This window comes from Falco naumanni, chromosome 3 (genome assembly GCF_017639655.2).
Source record: "Falco naumanni isolate bFalNau1 chromosome 3, bFalNau1.pat, whole genome shotgun sequence".
In the NCBI taxonomy this organism is placed as follows: Eukaryota; Metazoa; Chordata; class Aves; order Falconiformes; family Falconidae; genus Falco; species Falco naumanni.
Window position 1 is genome coordinate 13,354,398 of NC_054056.1, and position 15,225 is coordinate 13,369,622.

At 40.4% G+C, this 15,225-nt stretch overlaps 1 protein-coding gene across 2 annotated transcripts; it reads right to left on the bottom strand.

Annotated features, from left to right (window-relative positions):
* Positions 1-1,159: 1,159 nt before the first annotated feature.
* UBE2J2 (ubiquitin conjugating enzyme E2 J2) lies at positions 1,160-10,400 on the bottom strand. 2 transcript variants are annotated; one of them, XM_040586812.1, is made up of 7 exons: positions 10,178-10,400; positions 8,463-8,593; positions 8,210-8,250; positions 7,282-7,384; positions 7,036-7,174; positions 6,505-6,585; positions 1,160-4,628 (listed from the first exon to the last, which is right to left on the bottom strand). In XM_040586812.1, exons 2-7 carry the CDS (start codon positions 8,591-8,593, stop codon positions 4,344-4,346), a joined length of 780 nt encoding a protein of 259 aa, XP_040442746.1. In that variant the 5' UTR covers positions 10,178-10,400; the 3' UTR covers positions 1,160-4,343. The 2 variants fall into 2 exon arrangements, with proteins under 2 accessions (XP_040442746.1, XP_040442747.1); XM_040586813.1 differs by lacking the exon at positions 10,178-10,400 and having other exon boundaries at positions 8,210-8,270; positions 8,463-8,562.
* Between the last annotated feature and the right edge of the window lie 4,825 nt (positions 10,401-15,225).

Genomic DNA, 15,225 nt, shown 5'->3' on the forward strand with positions numbered 1-15,225 from the left:
CTGGAGAATCCATCAGGTGGGCAAGAAGCATCTCATTTCTTTGACCTTCTGTGTAGGAGAAAGTTTCCCATTAAATACTTAGCTAGATACTATCAACATCCACAGTCAGTTTCAAATCCAAGTACTTGTGCAAATGCAATAGGAATTTGGGGGTTCTTACCCACAGAATTTGTCTAGCACAGGGGCAGAACAACGTCTTCACAGCAAGAATCCTGTATACTACACGGATTTGAAATACAGCAACACAGCTACCCCCATCTGACCAGCTCCTCAGTAACATGAGCCCCAAGAAAATCGGAAGCAGGGGCAACTGACAAAATGAAAATCACCAAGTCTAAACAACAGTTTCAAAAGAACTCCCAGTCACAAGAACTGATCTGAGTAAGAAAAAAAGGTAAAAATACCAGCATTATTAAGGAAAAGCCATGATTTCATAAAATAGATTAAGACCCAGCTCAGCCCTGGCAGACTCAGACAAGCAAAAAACCTCACTTCCATCAAGTTGTAAAGAAATTGCTATTACAAATAACCATGTTTTGGATCCCCCATCCCCACCCCCAACTGAAATGCTAGTCCAAAATCAAATTCTAAAAGTCCACAGTGAAGACAGCCTCCAAGTAAAATATACTGTTTTACACAGAACTGAAGCTATCTAGATCCCTAGGTAATTCAAGCTGTCAAGATAGCACAGAACTAGCTATCCAGATGTTAGGGGAACAGCACCAGAATAAACTCAAACTCCACTCAAACAGCAGCTGTTGAATTTGTAGCAAGGTTCCAATGTACTTTTTTCTTCAAAGACATCATCACTGTTGGCAAGGACAGTGAAACAGCATCTTAGAGTGGCTCCTATGTGTCTCAGAGTAAATAATGAAAGCAGGCACCATGCTACAGTAACCATTATGTCGTTACAGAACAAACACCTCTCCAGAGAGGAACTGCATTATCAAAAAAAATATTTAAAAGAAGTTACTACCTGTAGGCCTTCCTGGAGGTATTCCTTACATCTGTGGTAAAACTAACTTGAGGGAAAAAAAAAAATTTAAACCTGGAGGTTGGAGAGATGCAGTTTTGCCAGTTTTCATTTTCTAGTCCATACATATCCAGTTAAGATTTCTTCCCAGTGATTCCTTTCCCAAAAACAGTCCCACAGAAAGTATAAATTTTATCATGAATGTTTATTATGAACAAACAACTTTACAATGCAGTCATTTCTACTCCTCAGTACATGCTTGAAGGTTAACTTCCACAACCTTGAAATCTTAGGGGGAGAAAAGTTATGGCTACACACAAATCCAGGGTTTTAAAAATCAAGAGATCTTTAAAGGCGACCACTGAGATGTCTTCTGAATCAAGCTGCAAAAACTCCCTAGCACCTGTGTATAGCAATCTTACAGAAACCTACGAAACTGCAGCATTAAAGTAAAGGGCCAGACATTTATTCCAGTACCATACACAGAGGGACAGCTTTCACTTTTATTACATTAAGTAATGTGCTGCTTCAGGGCACAATAATATTTTTGCATGGCAAAGAATGATTTACTCCATCTAATGACTTTGGTAACAAAAAGATCAGATACCGCATACTGTTATAAATTCTTTTAAAAAACACAAAACGGTAAAACCTACACAAAAGGGAATAAATTTTCCGTTACCAAAGGCAAGGAGCAAGGAGATGGATCAAAATCGTGTAACCTATAGGTGCAACGGGTTCAGTCAACTACTACTCCTAGCTTTCAACAAATGGCTCCTGCAAGGACTGTCAAGTCTTTCCCTGATTCCAGGGTACTGAAGAGAAACTGCAACTGGAAGTTTTCTTTTTAAATATAACCAATCCTTAGAAAAAATGCAGCATGTCCAGGGTTTAACCAAAGGGGGTTTTTGTTTCCAGTTGTGGCACTTACTTCGAACAAGAGACCCATCTTCAAATGCTTGGGCGTAGCTTAAGGCCAACTTCTTGTCACAGAATAAAATGCCTTTTATTCACCATCTCCGGATTTTACTAGTTCTTTTACCTTAGTTAGGTACACTTCATAAAAGATGCAAGCACACCATGCCCAGAGTCTCCTTGCCTTTGCCTTCATCTATGCGGACAAAAGAACTTCCATAAGATAAGATGATAAAAAACATACATAACTAATTATAAGCTTCTGTCTGTAGGTGATGTCAACGGTAATAAAAGGCATTGCAAGAACACAAACACATTCGAGTGATACTGAGACCTATGAGGCAGAACAGCCTCAGCTACAGGTCCATATGCTTTGAGGGGAAAAAAATAACTCAGCCTGACAAGCTGTCTTGAAAAACCTATCACTGCAGGAAAGACATGACACTCCCCCTCTTCCTCTCCAGCACAGCCCAGACTGACAGAACATGATTATTTCTAGATAGATACAACTGGTGCTTCTCTTTTTACAAGAGCTGATTAAGCACATACAAGAGGTAAATTAAAAATAGTTATAAATAAGGTTTGGTAAAACCACAAAATGAAAAAAAAATAATCGAAGATTTATAAATACATTTTAAAATCTAGGCTTTTCCAAATTCCACCCTCACACACCCCATCTCCTCCTTCCCTTCCTTACCTCAGTAAGAACTGCTTTAAGATTTCTTTAGTATAGAGCTGTTCTGCAAGTTTTGGTAATTCCTACCTATTGCAGAGAATTGGTCACATTATTGATGCTTTAAGCTGCATGGCTCATGGGTTAACACTACATTTTTGCTTACGATTCAAGATACCAAGGAGAAGCAGAGAAAGAGAAAAAAATCTGAAAGGGAAAATAAAACTTTCAAAAAACATTCTTAGATATATGAGGTAATATTTATTTGGGCTCTTCACAATACTTAAAATAAGACTATGCAGCAAGATGCAGAGCTTTTTACCCTGCTATCACCTTTGAAGTTAACTGTAGCATTAACAGTGAGTGCATTCCTCCCCCAAATGACTAGGCTTCACTGTCAATTATGAAAGGCACAGTAAGATTGCCTCTGATGAAACAAAGCATTTGGATAAAATTAAGCAGGGGAGAAAAACCCAAGCAAAACGAGTTAAAGTAATTTCAGACAAGACTTTTGAACTACCCTAGGAGCTTTAGTGTTTATCCGCAGTCCTGTAATCCCATGAACAAACATGAGTATTTCAGTCATCAATCACGTGAAGGGGAACAGTGATGAACTTATACCAAAAAGTAAAAAGCTTCTAGGATCTCAGATGAATTTGAAGGGTTTGGGTTTTGGCTTTTGGTGGTGATGGTGGTAGTTTCTTTTAAGAGTTTATGCAAATCTTCAAGTAAGCAAGCAGAACTAATTTTAAGGGTTTACTTCAGCTAGTGACACTTCAGATTAATTCAGCTGACTCTGAAGAAGCTGGTTTGTTCAGACTCATTGGTCTTTTTATCTTCACAAGGGTTAGGGTTACTGCGAATGCAAAAAAGTAACTGAAGCCCAGAAAAATCTCTGGATTTCTTGAATACACAGTCAACTCTCCATTGGTGTGTGCAGTTTTATTTTTTTTTCCAACAGTGGCATCTTGTGATCAAAATTAAGTATTACAGCTTTCAAATATAACATCTTCCAAAATGGAAATCTGTAAATGAACAAATCCAAAACAATACTGGATATGGGTAGCCCCACTAAAGACTGGTTCAAATGCTTTTTCTTGCTCATCATTCCTAAAGACTGACAACTGCACTTCTCATAGCCCAAATAAAACCTTCAATGACTTTTTTGACAATTTAGACAACACATTTAACACACATGGTGTTATCTTCCCCACTCATCTAATCACTACTGACTAGATATGCAATGATGTTCATTCTATTTAAAAAAAAAAAAAAAAAAAGAAACCAGCAATCCTCTGTAGCATCAATGTTCACATTAACCAAACCCTTACCAAGTCCACATGAAATCTTGATTCGTATCAACACCTGTACACTCTTCCCTAACAAAAATACGATATGCATAAATTGTGAAATTTTAAAAATTGTCCAATGAAGTAAAAAGCCTAATTTGCTTAAGATTTTCAAATTTCAAATAACAGATGGAAAACTGCTGTAAAAATCAAAGCACTAGAAATGTTAGTGTCTCATCAATAATGCTTTGACTTGTTTGTAAGCCACTACTAAGACAGTAGCAAGGACAAGAGGATCTGTGAGCAGAACTACTTTCAGTTTTCTGACTAATTGAAACTAGTCCATTTCCCAGACATAACCCATGAGCCAACCGATGTTTTACCTGCAACTTGGTAAAACAAGAATTTATCCCAGTGTCAGAGTCAGATGCCCAAAGAGTCCCACTCATTCTGCAACTACCACTAATTTGGTCTTGAAATTCTTTTATTATTTTCATTCTTGCGCTATGCTTCTCAGTACATACTTGACTGTGTAGGCAAAGGCTGCAAAACCAACTATAACAAACAAGTTCGCCAAAGCGCCGCCTAAAAGTCCATGGTTACGATTGGCCTGTTGGAGACCTGGATGATTGGCAGGTGCCAATGGTACATGCCCGTTAAGAAGGGGTATTCCATTCTGACCGTAGTGTGCTTCCCCATCAGGGACAACATCTGGTAAAGGGAGAGATGGAGGTCTGTTACTGAGCTCTTCTTGTGCTTTCTGTTTTTGTTTAATCTCCTGGAGAAAGAAAAAAGAAAAAAGAAAAGTGAATAGCTGGAAGTGAAAGTGGTGAAACTCTCAGGTGCTTTTTGAAAAGATTTCAGAAACCAAGTTCTTACCTAACTTTAGGAAAAGGATATGGTACTCTTTATATTGTAGGTCTTTTAAACTAAACTAACTGCATTACATACATTCTTCACAGTCTCTCCATTGTCTTCCAAAGTTACCTACTTCTGTAGCTGACACTAACAATCATTTGGCCAAATTTATTTTTAGTTCACATGTACATTTTCCAAGAAGCCTTTTTTCAGAAATGAAATTCTCGCATCAAGTCTTGCATGTCCAGCTTCTTCTGAACACAACACATTAAAAAAAATAAAGTCAAGCCATCATAGAAGTTTAGAAGGATTAGGACTGTTAAGTATTACATGTTAAAAATCTGACTGTACTTAGGACATAACAGCAGTTATCTATTATCATCTTCAGAGTTTCCCGATGATTTAGGTACTAGCAAAGCAGTACTGCAGAAAAGTTATTTCCAATTCTCTGGCATTCTTGTAACTGATAAGGAAACACAATCAAAACCTTCAGTTCAGATTTGTATCTGCGTAAGGAAGGAAGGAAGTGGAGATAAAATTTTTCCCAGAGGCCTGTCCCAAAAGAAGACAGAAGGAAAAAAGTTTTTGAACTACGGGTTTTGAATACCTTTAAGCATAATAATAGATGAATCAAACCTGAAGTTCCATAAGCACTCACCAATCTGCCCAAAAAGGCGATTTCTGTCTGTGGACAATGTTTACTTCACTAGCTGGCTCACTTGTTTGTAACCCCAGGTTCTCTCTCATGCTTAAGAAAACAGCTGGGAAAAGCCTCTTCTACATCTTTCCCCTGCTGTTCTACAGTATATGTTCTTTGGGCAATAATTAACACCTGCAATTCGGTGAAATTTGTACAACTCTGAATAGTTTGCCTAACAAAATTAATTTTATGCTTAGAATTCCAGATTACAATGAGCATCAGCACTATAATATTGTAACTCCAGAGTCACGAAACAGAGTTTGTAACAGAAGACTGTTCCAATTCATACAGTATGAAGAAAATTAACTCTCAATGTCTTAATAGTAGCCTGAAAGAACTGAATTCCTTCACTAAGAAGTTACAGGGAAGGAACCATCCTGAGACAAGAAAGAAGCATCCCTCATCTGTAACAGCTGAGACCTTTTAGAACCAAGTAGCATCAGTGGAAATTGGCTAGACAATCCCAAAGGTCTGAATTAAGTGAGATACCTTTTTCCTTTCTTTCTTAAACCTATACCATCTATTTAACTTACCTGGCAGAAGGGTAATGATTTTTAGAACCTTAGTCAAAGCGAATTGCTGTATCCTTCGGTTGTTACCCCCATATGACAATATAAACTGTGTATCATACAGGATTAGTGTTGCACAAGACACACACCCCAAAAAGTTAAGCAGGAAAAATAAAACAGTCTGATCTTAAAGGAGAATTAAGAAAAAAAATCTAAAATATTGATGGACCAAATCCAGATACACAAAGACTAGTCCTACCCAAACTCAAGAAAACACAGCATAAAATTCTACAAATATTGGGACCACAACCACATCTGCTGCATGTACAGCTCAGTCAAGGCTATGATAGCAATCCTAAATACACATGATTCTCTATACAATGGATCTTTGTGCAGCAGAAACGATTCCATTTCAAGATTCAAGTTTTTAATTCTTACACATAGCAAAAGCATCTTTTAAAAGGCTTCCAAGATTGACAGAAGCAGCTACTGTCTGGGAAAAGTCCTAAACATTAGTTTACAGATCTACACAGGGAAGATGAAGAACTACAGAAAACCAAATTATCACACGGATGGAATTCCCTTACCTCCACCACTTCAGGGAAGAGCTCACAGAAGACTTTATCTTTTAAATTAAATGCTAAGCTTTGTGCAGCGAGTTGTCTTTTCTGTTGAGGAAAAAAAAAATTATCAGCACTTGCATATAAGCAAAGTTTACATACTTTAATTCAACATCTGACTTCCCACAAGAATGGTGCAAACCACTAGCCAACTGGTTTCTAACATTTAAAACTTTGTATTTGTGAATATTATTCACTAGAACAGACATCTAGACATATGTTCTCAGTTCTTCATCATATGAGATTAGCATTCTGTACCAGTGCGCCTGCTTGGCAGACACTTCAAGAGGAAGGAAGGAGAAAGTCCTAACCATACTGTTCACCAAAAGGGATTTTAAGTTCTCCAAGAAATCCTTTCATTTGCCCATCATCTGTATTAGGCAACAACATAATCATTTCTGAGATCAAAATACCAGCTGCTGCTGCTGCTTTAACTTTGAGGTCAGGTTCAGCATTCTCTAAGCTGACAAAAGGTACATCACACAGTTCGGAGCTTACTGTGAACTCTGACGTCTCTATGCTGCCCAGTGTGGGGCCCTTTTCCACCATAAAACTAAGAAGGCCCGTCAAGATCGTCGAGACTGACCAAGCTGGATTCCATGTATCCGGGTGGAAATCAGTGATTGAAAGACACAACCTTCAAAAGACAGGCAGTGCATTTTATTATTGCCACTAAAACCATTACATGTTATACATATTGCTAAAATGGTGTTAATTGCTTAAGTGTTAGAAGAAAATCCTTACCTTGTATTACACTTAAACCTTCCATTAGGTGTAATCATATAAATACTAGGAGGTTTAAAAGGAAATTCTCTGGGGAATATTAGTTTCCCATGATAATAGCCACCTGCATTACATAAAGAGATGAATTACTTATTTTGCATGAAGATGAAGTCCTAAACTGTTACTCAAAACGGGCCAAATAAAACCCTTTACTTGTCTCCTTCTCTCCTCCACACTAAAGAGATCAAGCTCATCATCTTGTCTCTAAAACACAGTAATAATAATGCCCACCTGCAGTGGATTCACTTTGGAGGCAATCCTCTCACAAGCATATCACAAACAGCACTTTCTGTTGTCAAGTCCATAATATATTTAGATATAACCAGCCAAAGTGTGTGTATTTAATACAGCACAAACGGGCTAATTTTCCAGAAACAGCTAACTGAAAATAAAATCCCTATGCAGAATCAGAAGCATTTTGTGACAGGCTGCAGAAGACACTGTGAATTATGTGACTACAACAAATTAATAAGGCTTTCACATTCCCCACTTTCTCCAGAGAAATTCATAAAGAGAATATAAATCTCAGTTCATGTGGTAACAAAATGTGATTTTAGTTACCTTTGATGGTCACGTACTATCTAAAGCGAGCTATCTGCTCCAAGACCTCGCGCAATTACTTAATAGAAACTTATCTGTCTTCAGTTTAACCTAAATGTAGTTTTGTTAGAATCCTTGATAACAGAAAAATTACTAATAGATAGCGGTACCACTACCGCTTTCAGCAAGTTATCACACAAGTCACAGACAGCCTTGAAGCTGCACTAACAGTTTTTAGAGCTATTTCCAGTTGTTATATTTTGCTCATTCAAACAGGCATGTAATTACTGAGGCATGCCAACCACAACATAAAAGTACATGCACGCTTTTCCTACATGCTAACTCTTACCTTCATAGGGAGTCATCTCAGGTCCCCGTACAACATAGTGCCTAAGACAAAGAAAAAAAATCTAAACAGTATGAAAGCCTTCACACAATCAGCCATCCATTTCTCTAGAAAAACGAAGATCAATATCACTTCAGCAAAAGTTTCATACTCCACCTCCCAAACCCAAGATTCCCATACAATCTATAGGAGGGAGGGAGTCAGACTTGACAACCTGGAAAATCTTGTTCTCTCCACGGTTCATTGTAATTCTTACCATTCAAGGATATTAGATGGGAGGGGCTCTGCACAGATATAAGGCACTGGATCTTTCTTAATTCGCAGGTAGTCTTGTTTAAGTCTCTGTGTTGCTGTCGTCGGTGCTCTCTTATTACTGTTGTTGCTCATCTGGTTTTTAAAAAATATATGTAAATACAATCTTAATAGACATAGAGCTACAACAGTTCACTGAACACAGCTCCATTTTTTTGCAAAATACTTTACAGAGTATGTTTTAAAATATAAATTAATTTACCATAACTTTTAAATGGCAAGAACCATGCAAAATCCTAACCAACACACTCCCAAGAGACTCTGCACATTGCCAAAATGGGAAAATACTCCTTTCAGAACACTGCTGCTTCAATACCACAGTAAATTGCTAGCATGAAAATAACAGAGCTATATTATGCACTATAGAACCTGCTTGAATTCTTAATAACCAGTCTTGTGTTTAGGCTGAACACACATCATGACACTGTTTTAAAGGACTTAAGTCTTTTTGAGTAATTATTTTCCCTATTCAGTTAAATTCATTTAGTGTTTCTCACATCCAGTTATTTGAAAGAAACAACAAACAAAAACCCACAAAAGCCTCATTACTGACTTGGAGGTGAAGGCTTTTAAATTACATCTGCCACATGCTTAAAAGTCAGTTGAATTTACAGAAGCGAACTTTTGAGCCAGATTATTCTCTTCCAGATAAACAAAGACCTCATCCAAAATGAGACAACTCAATGTGAAGAAAGGAAATTCCATGCTGCTTACAAGACAAAGAAAGCATTAGCCCTTACAATGCACCTACAGAACACATCGCAATTAACAACTGCTATTTAACTCACTTTTGCTGGATACATTTAGCAAGTTACTTTGCTTTATACATGGAAATTTGAGCCAGAACAAAAAGGAAAAATTTTATAAGGAGGTTGTATTAAGAGATAAGACAACCTTACAATACGAGAGCAGCATCTGACACAAAAAGTATGTTAAATGCCTATAACCCTTTCTATTCCTTTACTTCAGATAGCCAAGCAGAATTTATTGAAGAAATAATAATATTTAAACCATGAGCAACAATTGTACGTGGTCAAATATTCAAACCTTACTCAAAATAAACACGTTTAAACTGGCTTTTGTCAGAATTAGTGTAAATCATTGTTTTAAATATATTTTCTTGAAGGAAGTCACACACTTTTTTGTAAGTCACACCTCTCGAAACCATAAAAATACTAATTTTTCACTAAAAAAGCTTTTACTTTAAAACATAAATTAAATCATATCTTTTTAATTTAACACAATAATTTGTTCTGAAGTCTGGCAACAGCGCCCCTCACTATGGGCTGCAAAGCCACACTGAAGTACTTAAGTTATTGGGATTTTAACACCCCTCAAAGCCTTATCTGAAAGGACAGCTGTATCTTACACGCGGAAAATAAACACTGACAGAAGCGACGACCGCGAACTCGTTGTCCCATCGGGACATCCCAATTTACGAGAAGAGAGCAACCGGCAACCGGCCAGCGCTTCCAGACGGCCGGGCACCAGCACACGATGCTCCCAGATGCAAAACTCGAAGGAGCAGGAGGACAACCAGAGAGCTGCCAGCCCACAGCGGGCCCCAGCAGGCCGGGGAGAAGAGCGGCAGCCGGCCGGGCCCCCCCTACCCCCGGAGCTCCCTCACGGGCTCGCCCCGCCGGCCCAGGCCCCGCTCACCTCTCCCTGCTGGAGCAGGCCCCTCCGCCGCCGGGACGCCCCACCTGCCCGCAGCCGGCGGCCGAACAAGGGAGGGAAGGAGGAAAGGAAGGAGAAAGGAAAGAAGCGCCACCAGAGAAAGCGGGAAGGCAGGGCAGGGCCGCGACCCCCACGCCTCCCCGCTGCGGCGCGACCGCGGCTCCTAGCCAAGATGGCGGCCCGGCGAGGCGGAGCCAACCGACTGCTGGCGTCTCCTTCCGGGAAGGAACCGCCCCACTTCCGGCGTGCGGACCCGCGGCTCCGGCGGCTTCCGCTTCCGGTGGGGCCGCCTTGGCGGCGCGGGGCGCTACTGAGGGGCAGCCCGGCCCTGGGGGGCAGCGGTGGGCCCCGTGCCCTCGGCGTCTGGCCGCCTGGGGCTGCCGCCCTTCCCGGGCTGCGGCCTGCCGGGCCCTGCGGCCTGCCGGGCCTGTGCGCGGGTGCGGCCGGCTCCGGGGGGCCGGGGTGCGGGGCAGCAGGCCGCGCCGCCGGGGGAGCACCGGGGCCGGGGTGCGGGGCAGCAGGCCGCGCCGCCCGGGGAGCAGCGGTGCGCCCTGTCGGGGCAGAGAGGCAGCCGCCAGCAAAGCAACACTGATAACGGAGGTCCGGTGTACTGGGACGTTGCCAGGCAATTGTTAGGGCTTCAAAGAAAATTATATTTGGGAGGCATTGCGGGGTTGTCCGACTTTTTTTCTTTCCTCAAAAATAATTAGCTGTCTGTGTCTATTTTGCTACAAGTCTCCTCGATCTGTTCTGCAAATTCCTAGTGTTCATCAAATGGATAAATGCAGACTCATTTTCTGTCATTCAGTACACAGGCAATATTTTTGCTTCCAGGATTACACCGGCAGGCCCGTAAAATACAGCAAATCATCTCTTACGTTCATGCATCTGTTGCTTCAGTAATGTTTATGAAGAACAGAGCAAGTCCATCTTAGGAGAAAACGCTGCAAAATGTTGCCCCGTTGAGGTGAACACTGTGTTACTTTCTCTCTCGGATCCTTAGCTCGCTGTCTTGCAGGAGCTCTTTCCCTTAAGGGATTATGTGAGATGCCTACGGTTGAAAGATTAACCATTTCCACAACGTGGGTATTGCAAAGTGTTCTGGAAACACAAAATTCTCCCTGGCCTTAACGTTCTTGGGACAATAAGCAAGTTGAATGAGTGAAAACCAGCATCAGATTAAGTCGCCGCTTCGTGCAAGGCAGGCTTTAGCAGACCAGTCGTGATGGTCCTTTTCCAAGGATTTCACCCCAGCCCTTGCTGTCAGGGTTATGCTGATCTTCACTAATTTGGATCCAGCTCAACACTGTTTCAGCTATATTGAATTTGAATACTTGTATTGCTTGTTATGCTTGTTCACATGCAAAAGCTGCCAACCAATTAAAAATGCCTCTTCAAAAGACTAATAAATACTCTAGCTGTGGCTAACATTTAATGTTTTAGCATTTCGCTCATAACCTATATACTGAATTGTAACCCAGTTGAGAGCAATTTTTTGCTTACTCGCTTCCCATGCTCTTCTTTCAGGGCTTTTGAAATTTGCAATTCAAACTGTTTGTGAAAGGGAATTCATGCAGTTTGATTAGTCAAGATTTAATTTAAAAAAACATAAGGAAGAGATTGGCTCCTGGCTAATACATCTGTGTTTAGTTAGCGCTCTTGGTGTGTAGAGGATAGCGGCTGTACTGTATCCATTAACTATTAGCATATATATTAGTTTAAGGGAAAGTGTACTTCTGTTGTTTGGGCTAATAATCTTCCTTTATTGCCTCAGGTGAAACGAAAAGGCAGAAAAGAAAATGACTGAGTTGCCCAGAGACTTTGAAACAGACTCATAGATGGGACTGCATGACTGCAATAAAGGCCAGAATTTTTCTTCCTGTTCCAAAAGGTGCAGGCAAGAATCTTCCGTGGGCAACCACAGTTCTCTCCTCTGCCTGAGCGCTCCTGCACCGGTACCCAACAGAGGGCACTGGTAGCCCACACACTTTTTAAGCTCTTGGTTCTGTCTGTTGCCAGTAGTGTAGGCTGTTGGTCAGACTTGCACTCTCTCAGGGTTTTGTGGAGGTTAATCAACATCAAGAACAGGGAGGGGGAAAAATGGCTGTGATGTCAGTACCTGTCGGGGAAAAACAAATTTCAAACCACCTATACGTTTTAAGTTTCACTTTGTTTCTACAAACTGAGGATTGCAAAATACTGTGTCCTCATAGAATCTCTCACTTGAGCTTTCAGTTCGTTTTTGGTGGGAGGATGCAGTTTTCATTTATGTCCTAAGCACTGAGGCAGGGTTGCTGATGCAAAGTGACTGTTGCATTAGACCCCAGGGAGAGCTACAGTTGTGCAGCAAACTGAAATTATGTTTGGCCTTGCAGAACCCCACTGAGAGGTGTTAACAATTTTTGTTACTTCAGCTTCAAATATGGACAAGAAATATTTTTCTGAAGTAGGAAAATGATAGAGATTTTAGGAGAAAAAATTCCAATCTGAAATCATGAAGAGAGAAATTAACTAAACAAAAATATTTTGTTTGCTGAGGGGTGTAAAAATTTTAATTTAATGGTAGTTTCATTTCATCTGTCTAATATTTTCCATGATCACTCCAAACTTCAATCACAATAGCAGGATCCTTCATACACACACCGTTCACCTGTCCCACCTGTGGCCTCATCAGAACTTTCTGAGTTAATGAAGTTTATCAAACCGTGTCCTATTCTTTCAACTGTTTTGATTTTGGTGCCATGAAATACTTCAAGGAATAATGGTTTGCTTCACAAAAGAAGCAATAGTTGATCTGTTTTGTTTTAATCTCGTACACTCACTCATCCTTGTATCTAATCTGAGCTCACAGTTTACAAATTCTTGAAGGTTTTGCACAACAGAAGGAACTTTTATTATAAATTATTATTATACTTTGATATGTAACACACTGTATAAATACAAGGTATTATTAGAATGCTGTATTAGCCTACATGTATTTTGCCTAATAAACTCCTCATGGCAACTCATGCAGTACAACACATACGTAGTTTTAAACCCTTTGACCTGATGACAATTAACATTTCTTTCCTCTGCTACACCATTTTGTCTTTTTGTGTGTTTGACACTGGAATTCCTACTAAGTCATCTAAGTCTACAAATGCAAGAAATGTGAACTAGAGACTGTAATAAAAGCCCCAGAATGCTGAAGGAATTCCAGAGCTCATATTTATACCTCTGTCATTCTCTCTAATGTTCTTCAACCCCAAAGTATTTCATGCATACGTGTGTTGTCATTAACATTCCATTCATCTCTCTGGTATGTTATTCTCAACACTAATGATAGCATAGAATGAGTCCTCTCTAGAGTAGTTTCTTTCTTCCCAGTTGTTTTCCAACATGCAAATGAATCACACTATAGAATTTCCTCTCTGTAAAGTATCTTTGGTGTACTGCTATCGTGTCTCGAAGGCATATTTTAAACCTGGGCTTGGGAAGTCAATAGAAGTTCCAAAATAATGTTCTTAAACCATTAAGTGCAGCAAACAAATAAGTACATACTGCTAAATTAACTTGGAAGGTGATTAACTCCAGGACAGAGACAAGTGAGACAGTTCACTATCTCTTAAAGATTAGAGTTGGTTTTTAGTTTGATACGGGCCCATCAGCAGGATCACATGGGTGGTTACAGGACATGAAAGCATCTTTATATGCTTGTGAACATAGACTTTTTGTTTTATTCTTTAAAAATGTGTAGCTGTTTGACTTTTGCACTGCAGAATTTTTTCCTTTAATTGTGATTGTAAGGAAAACATTGCAAATTTTCAGGACAGATACAAATAACCGGAACCCAGATTTGACTGCATGCTCCATGCATGCAGTTCAATGAGTGTTTTGAGGCTGACCTTGGTGGATGAAGAAATAATTTGAGAAAGAAAATGCACCCCGAGGAATGTAGTGAGGGTTAATTAGCGTTCACATGTACTCAAATGTAATCTTGCCCAGTAAATGTGGCAATGCTGTGGCTGCTGAGCGTCTCTGTTTAGATTGTCCACAGAAAGACACAGAATGCTTGGAAGAACAGCCATGCCTCACGGCTGCTCAGAAGTGGGGAGGCTGATAAAATGGAAAGTTCTGGTATCCCAGAAAGACATTTGATGTATCTTTGGGAAAGCAATTTCCCCACGTCCTGTTACCCATAGCCATGTAACAGTGGGATCAGGAGAGGATCTTCTCATAGGTACTTTCAATGGGCAGGTTTTTTTCTTTAGTTACCTCATGACTTGGCCATTGAACTCATTGCTGCTTCAGATAACCGAGATAGGTCTCTCAGCTTAAGTACTGAAAAAAACAGGAATCTTTACATCTGCCCTGAACTACCCCCTAGGCCCTTTACTAGTTTTTCAGTCTCTGTAGCCTGTGAAATTGGAGGATCAGTCAGTTATAATGCACTGTCTTACTTTACACGTCCATAGAATGTGTTCCCTGGTATGTATCGTAGTGACACGACCGATCTAGTAATTTTTGTTTGCTGTCTAAAGCCACGGCTAACTGGCACCATGTAAATATTTTGGATGTACAAAGGCAGAATTTGCTAACTGTGAAGAGCTTACTGTCACAAGCACAAGATGCATCAAAGAAATCATTGCCAGGTGAATAACTGCAGGAGTGTCCTGTGGTCTCTCCTGCCTGACTACCTCCTAGAACAGGGGGCTTCAGGGAACTGAAGGTGCTCGGCAAATCTGCCTGGCACCTTGCTCCATTAGCAAAGATACAGCCAGGATTCAGGGCAATTAAAAGCCACAGGGATCGGTAAAGAAGGAGGCTTGGGAGTGTTACACCCAAGTAGGAGAGAAGTGGGTGAACCAAGGGGACTGTGGCAGCCTTGATCTGAGCGGGCTGGAAGAAGTCGGGCACGGGGCTGAACATTTGCAAAGCCATAGGGAAGGAAATAATGAATCTTTAGGCTGTTGTTAAGGAAGAAGTAGCAGCTGGACAATCACCTTGAAAAATGCATCCCATGAGTAACAGGTGATGTAGCTCAGGAAGCC

Coding starts and splice junctions, on each gene's coding strand:
- UBE2J2 (XM_040586812.1), bottom strand. CDS start 8,593: ATGAGCAACAACAGTAATAAGAGAGCACCGACGACAGCAACACAGAGA. Junction 7,385..8,209: donor TGAGATGACTCCCTATGAAG/GTAAGAGTTAGC, acceptor TATGTAATGCAG/GTGGCTATTATCATGGGAAA. Junction 4,629..6,504: donor TCTTCCCTGAAGTGGTGGAG/GTAAGGGAATTC, acceptor TTCTTTCTCCAG/GAGATTAAACAAAAACAGAA.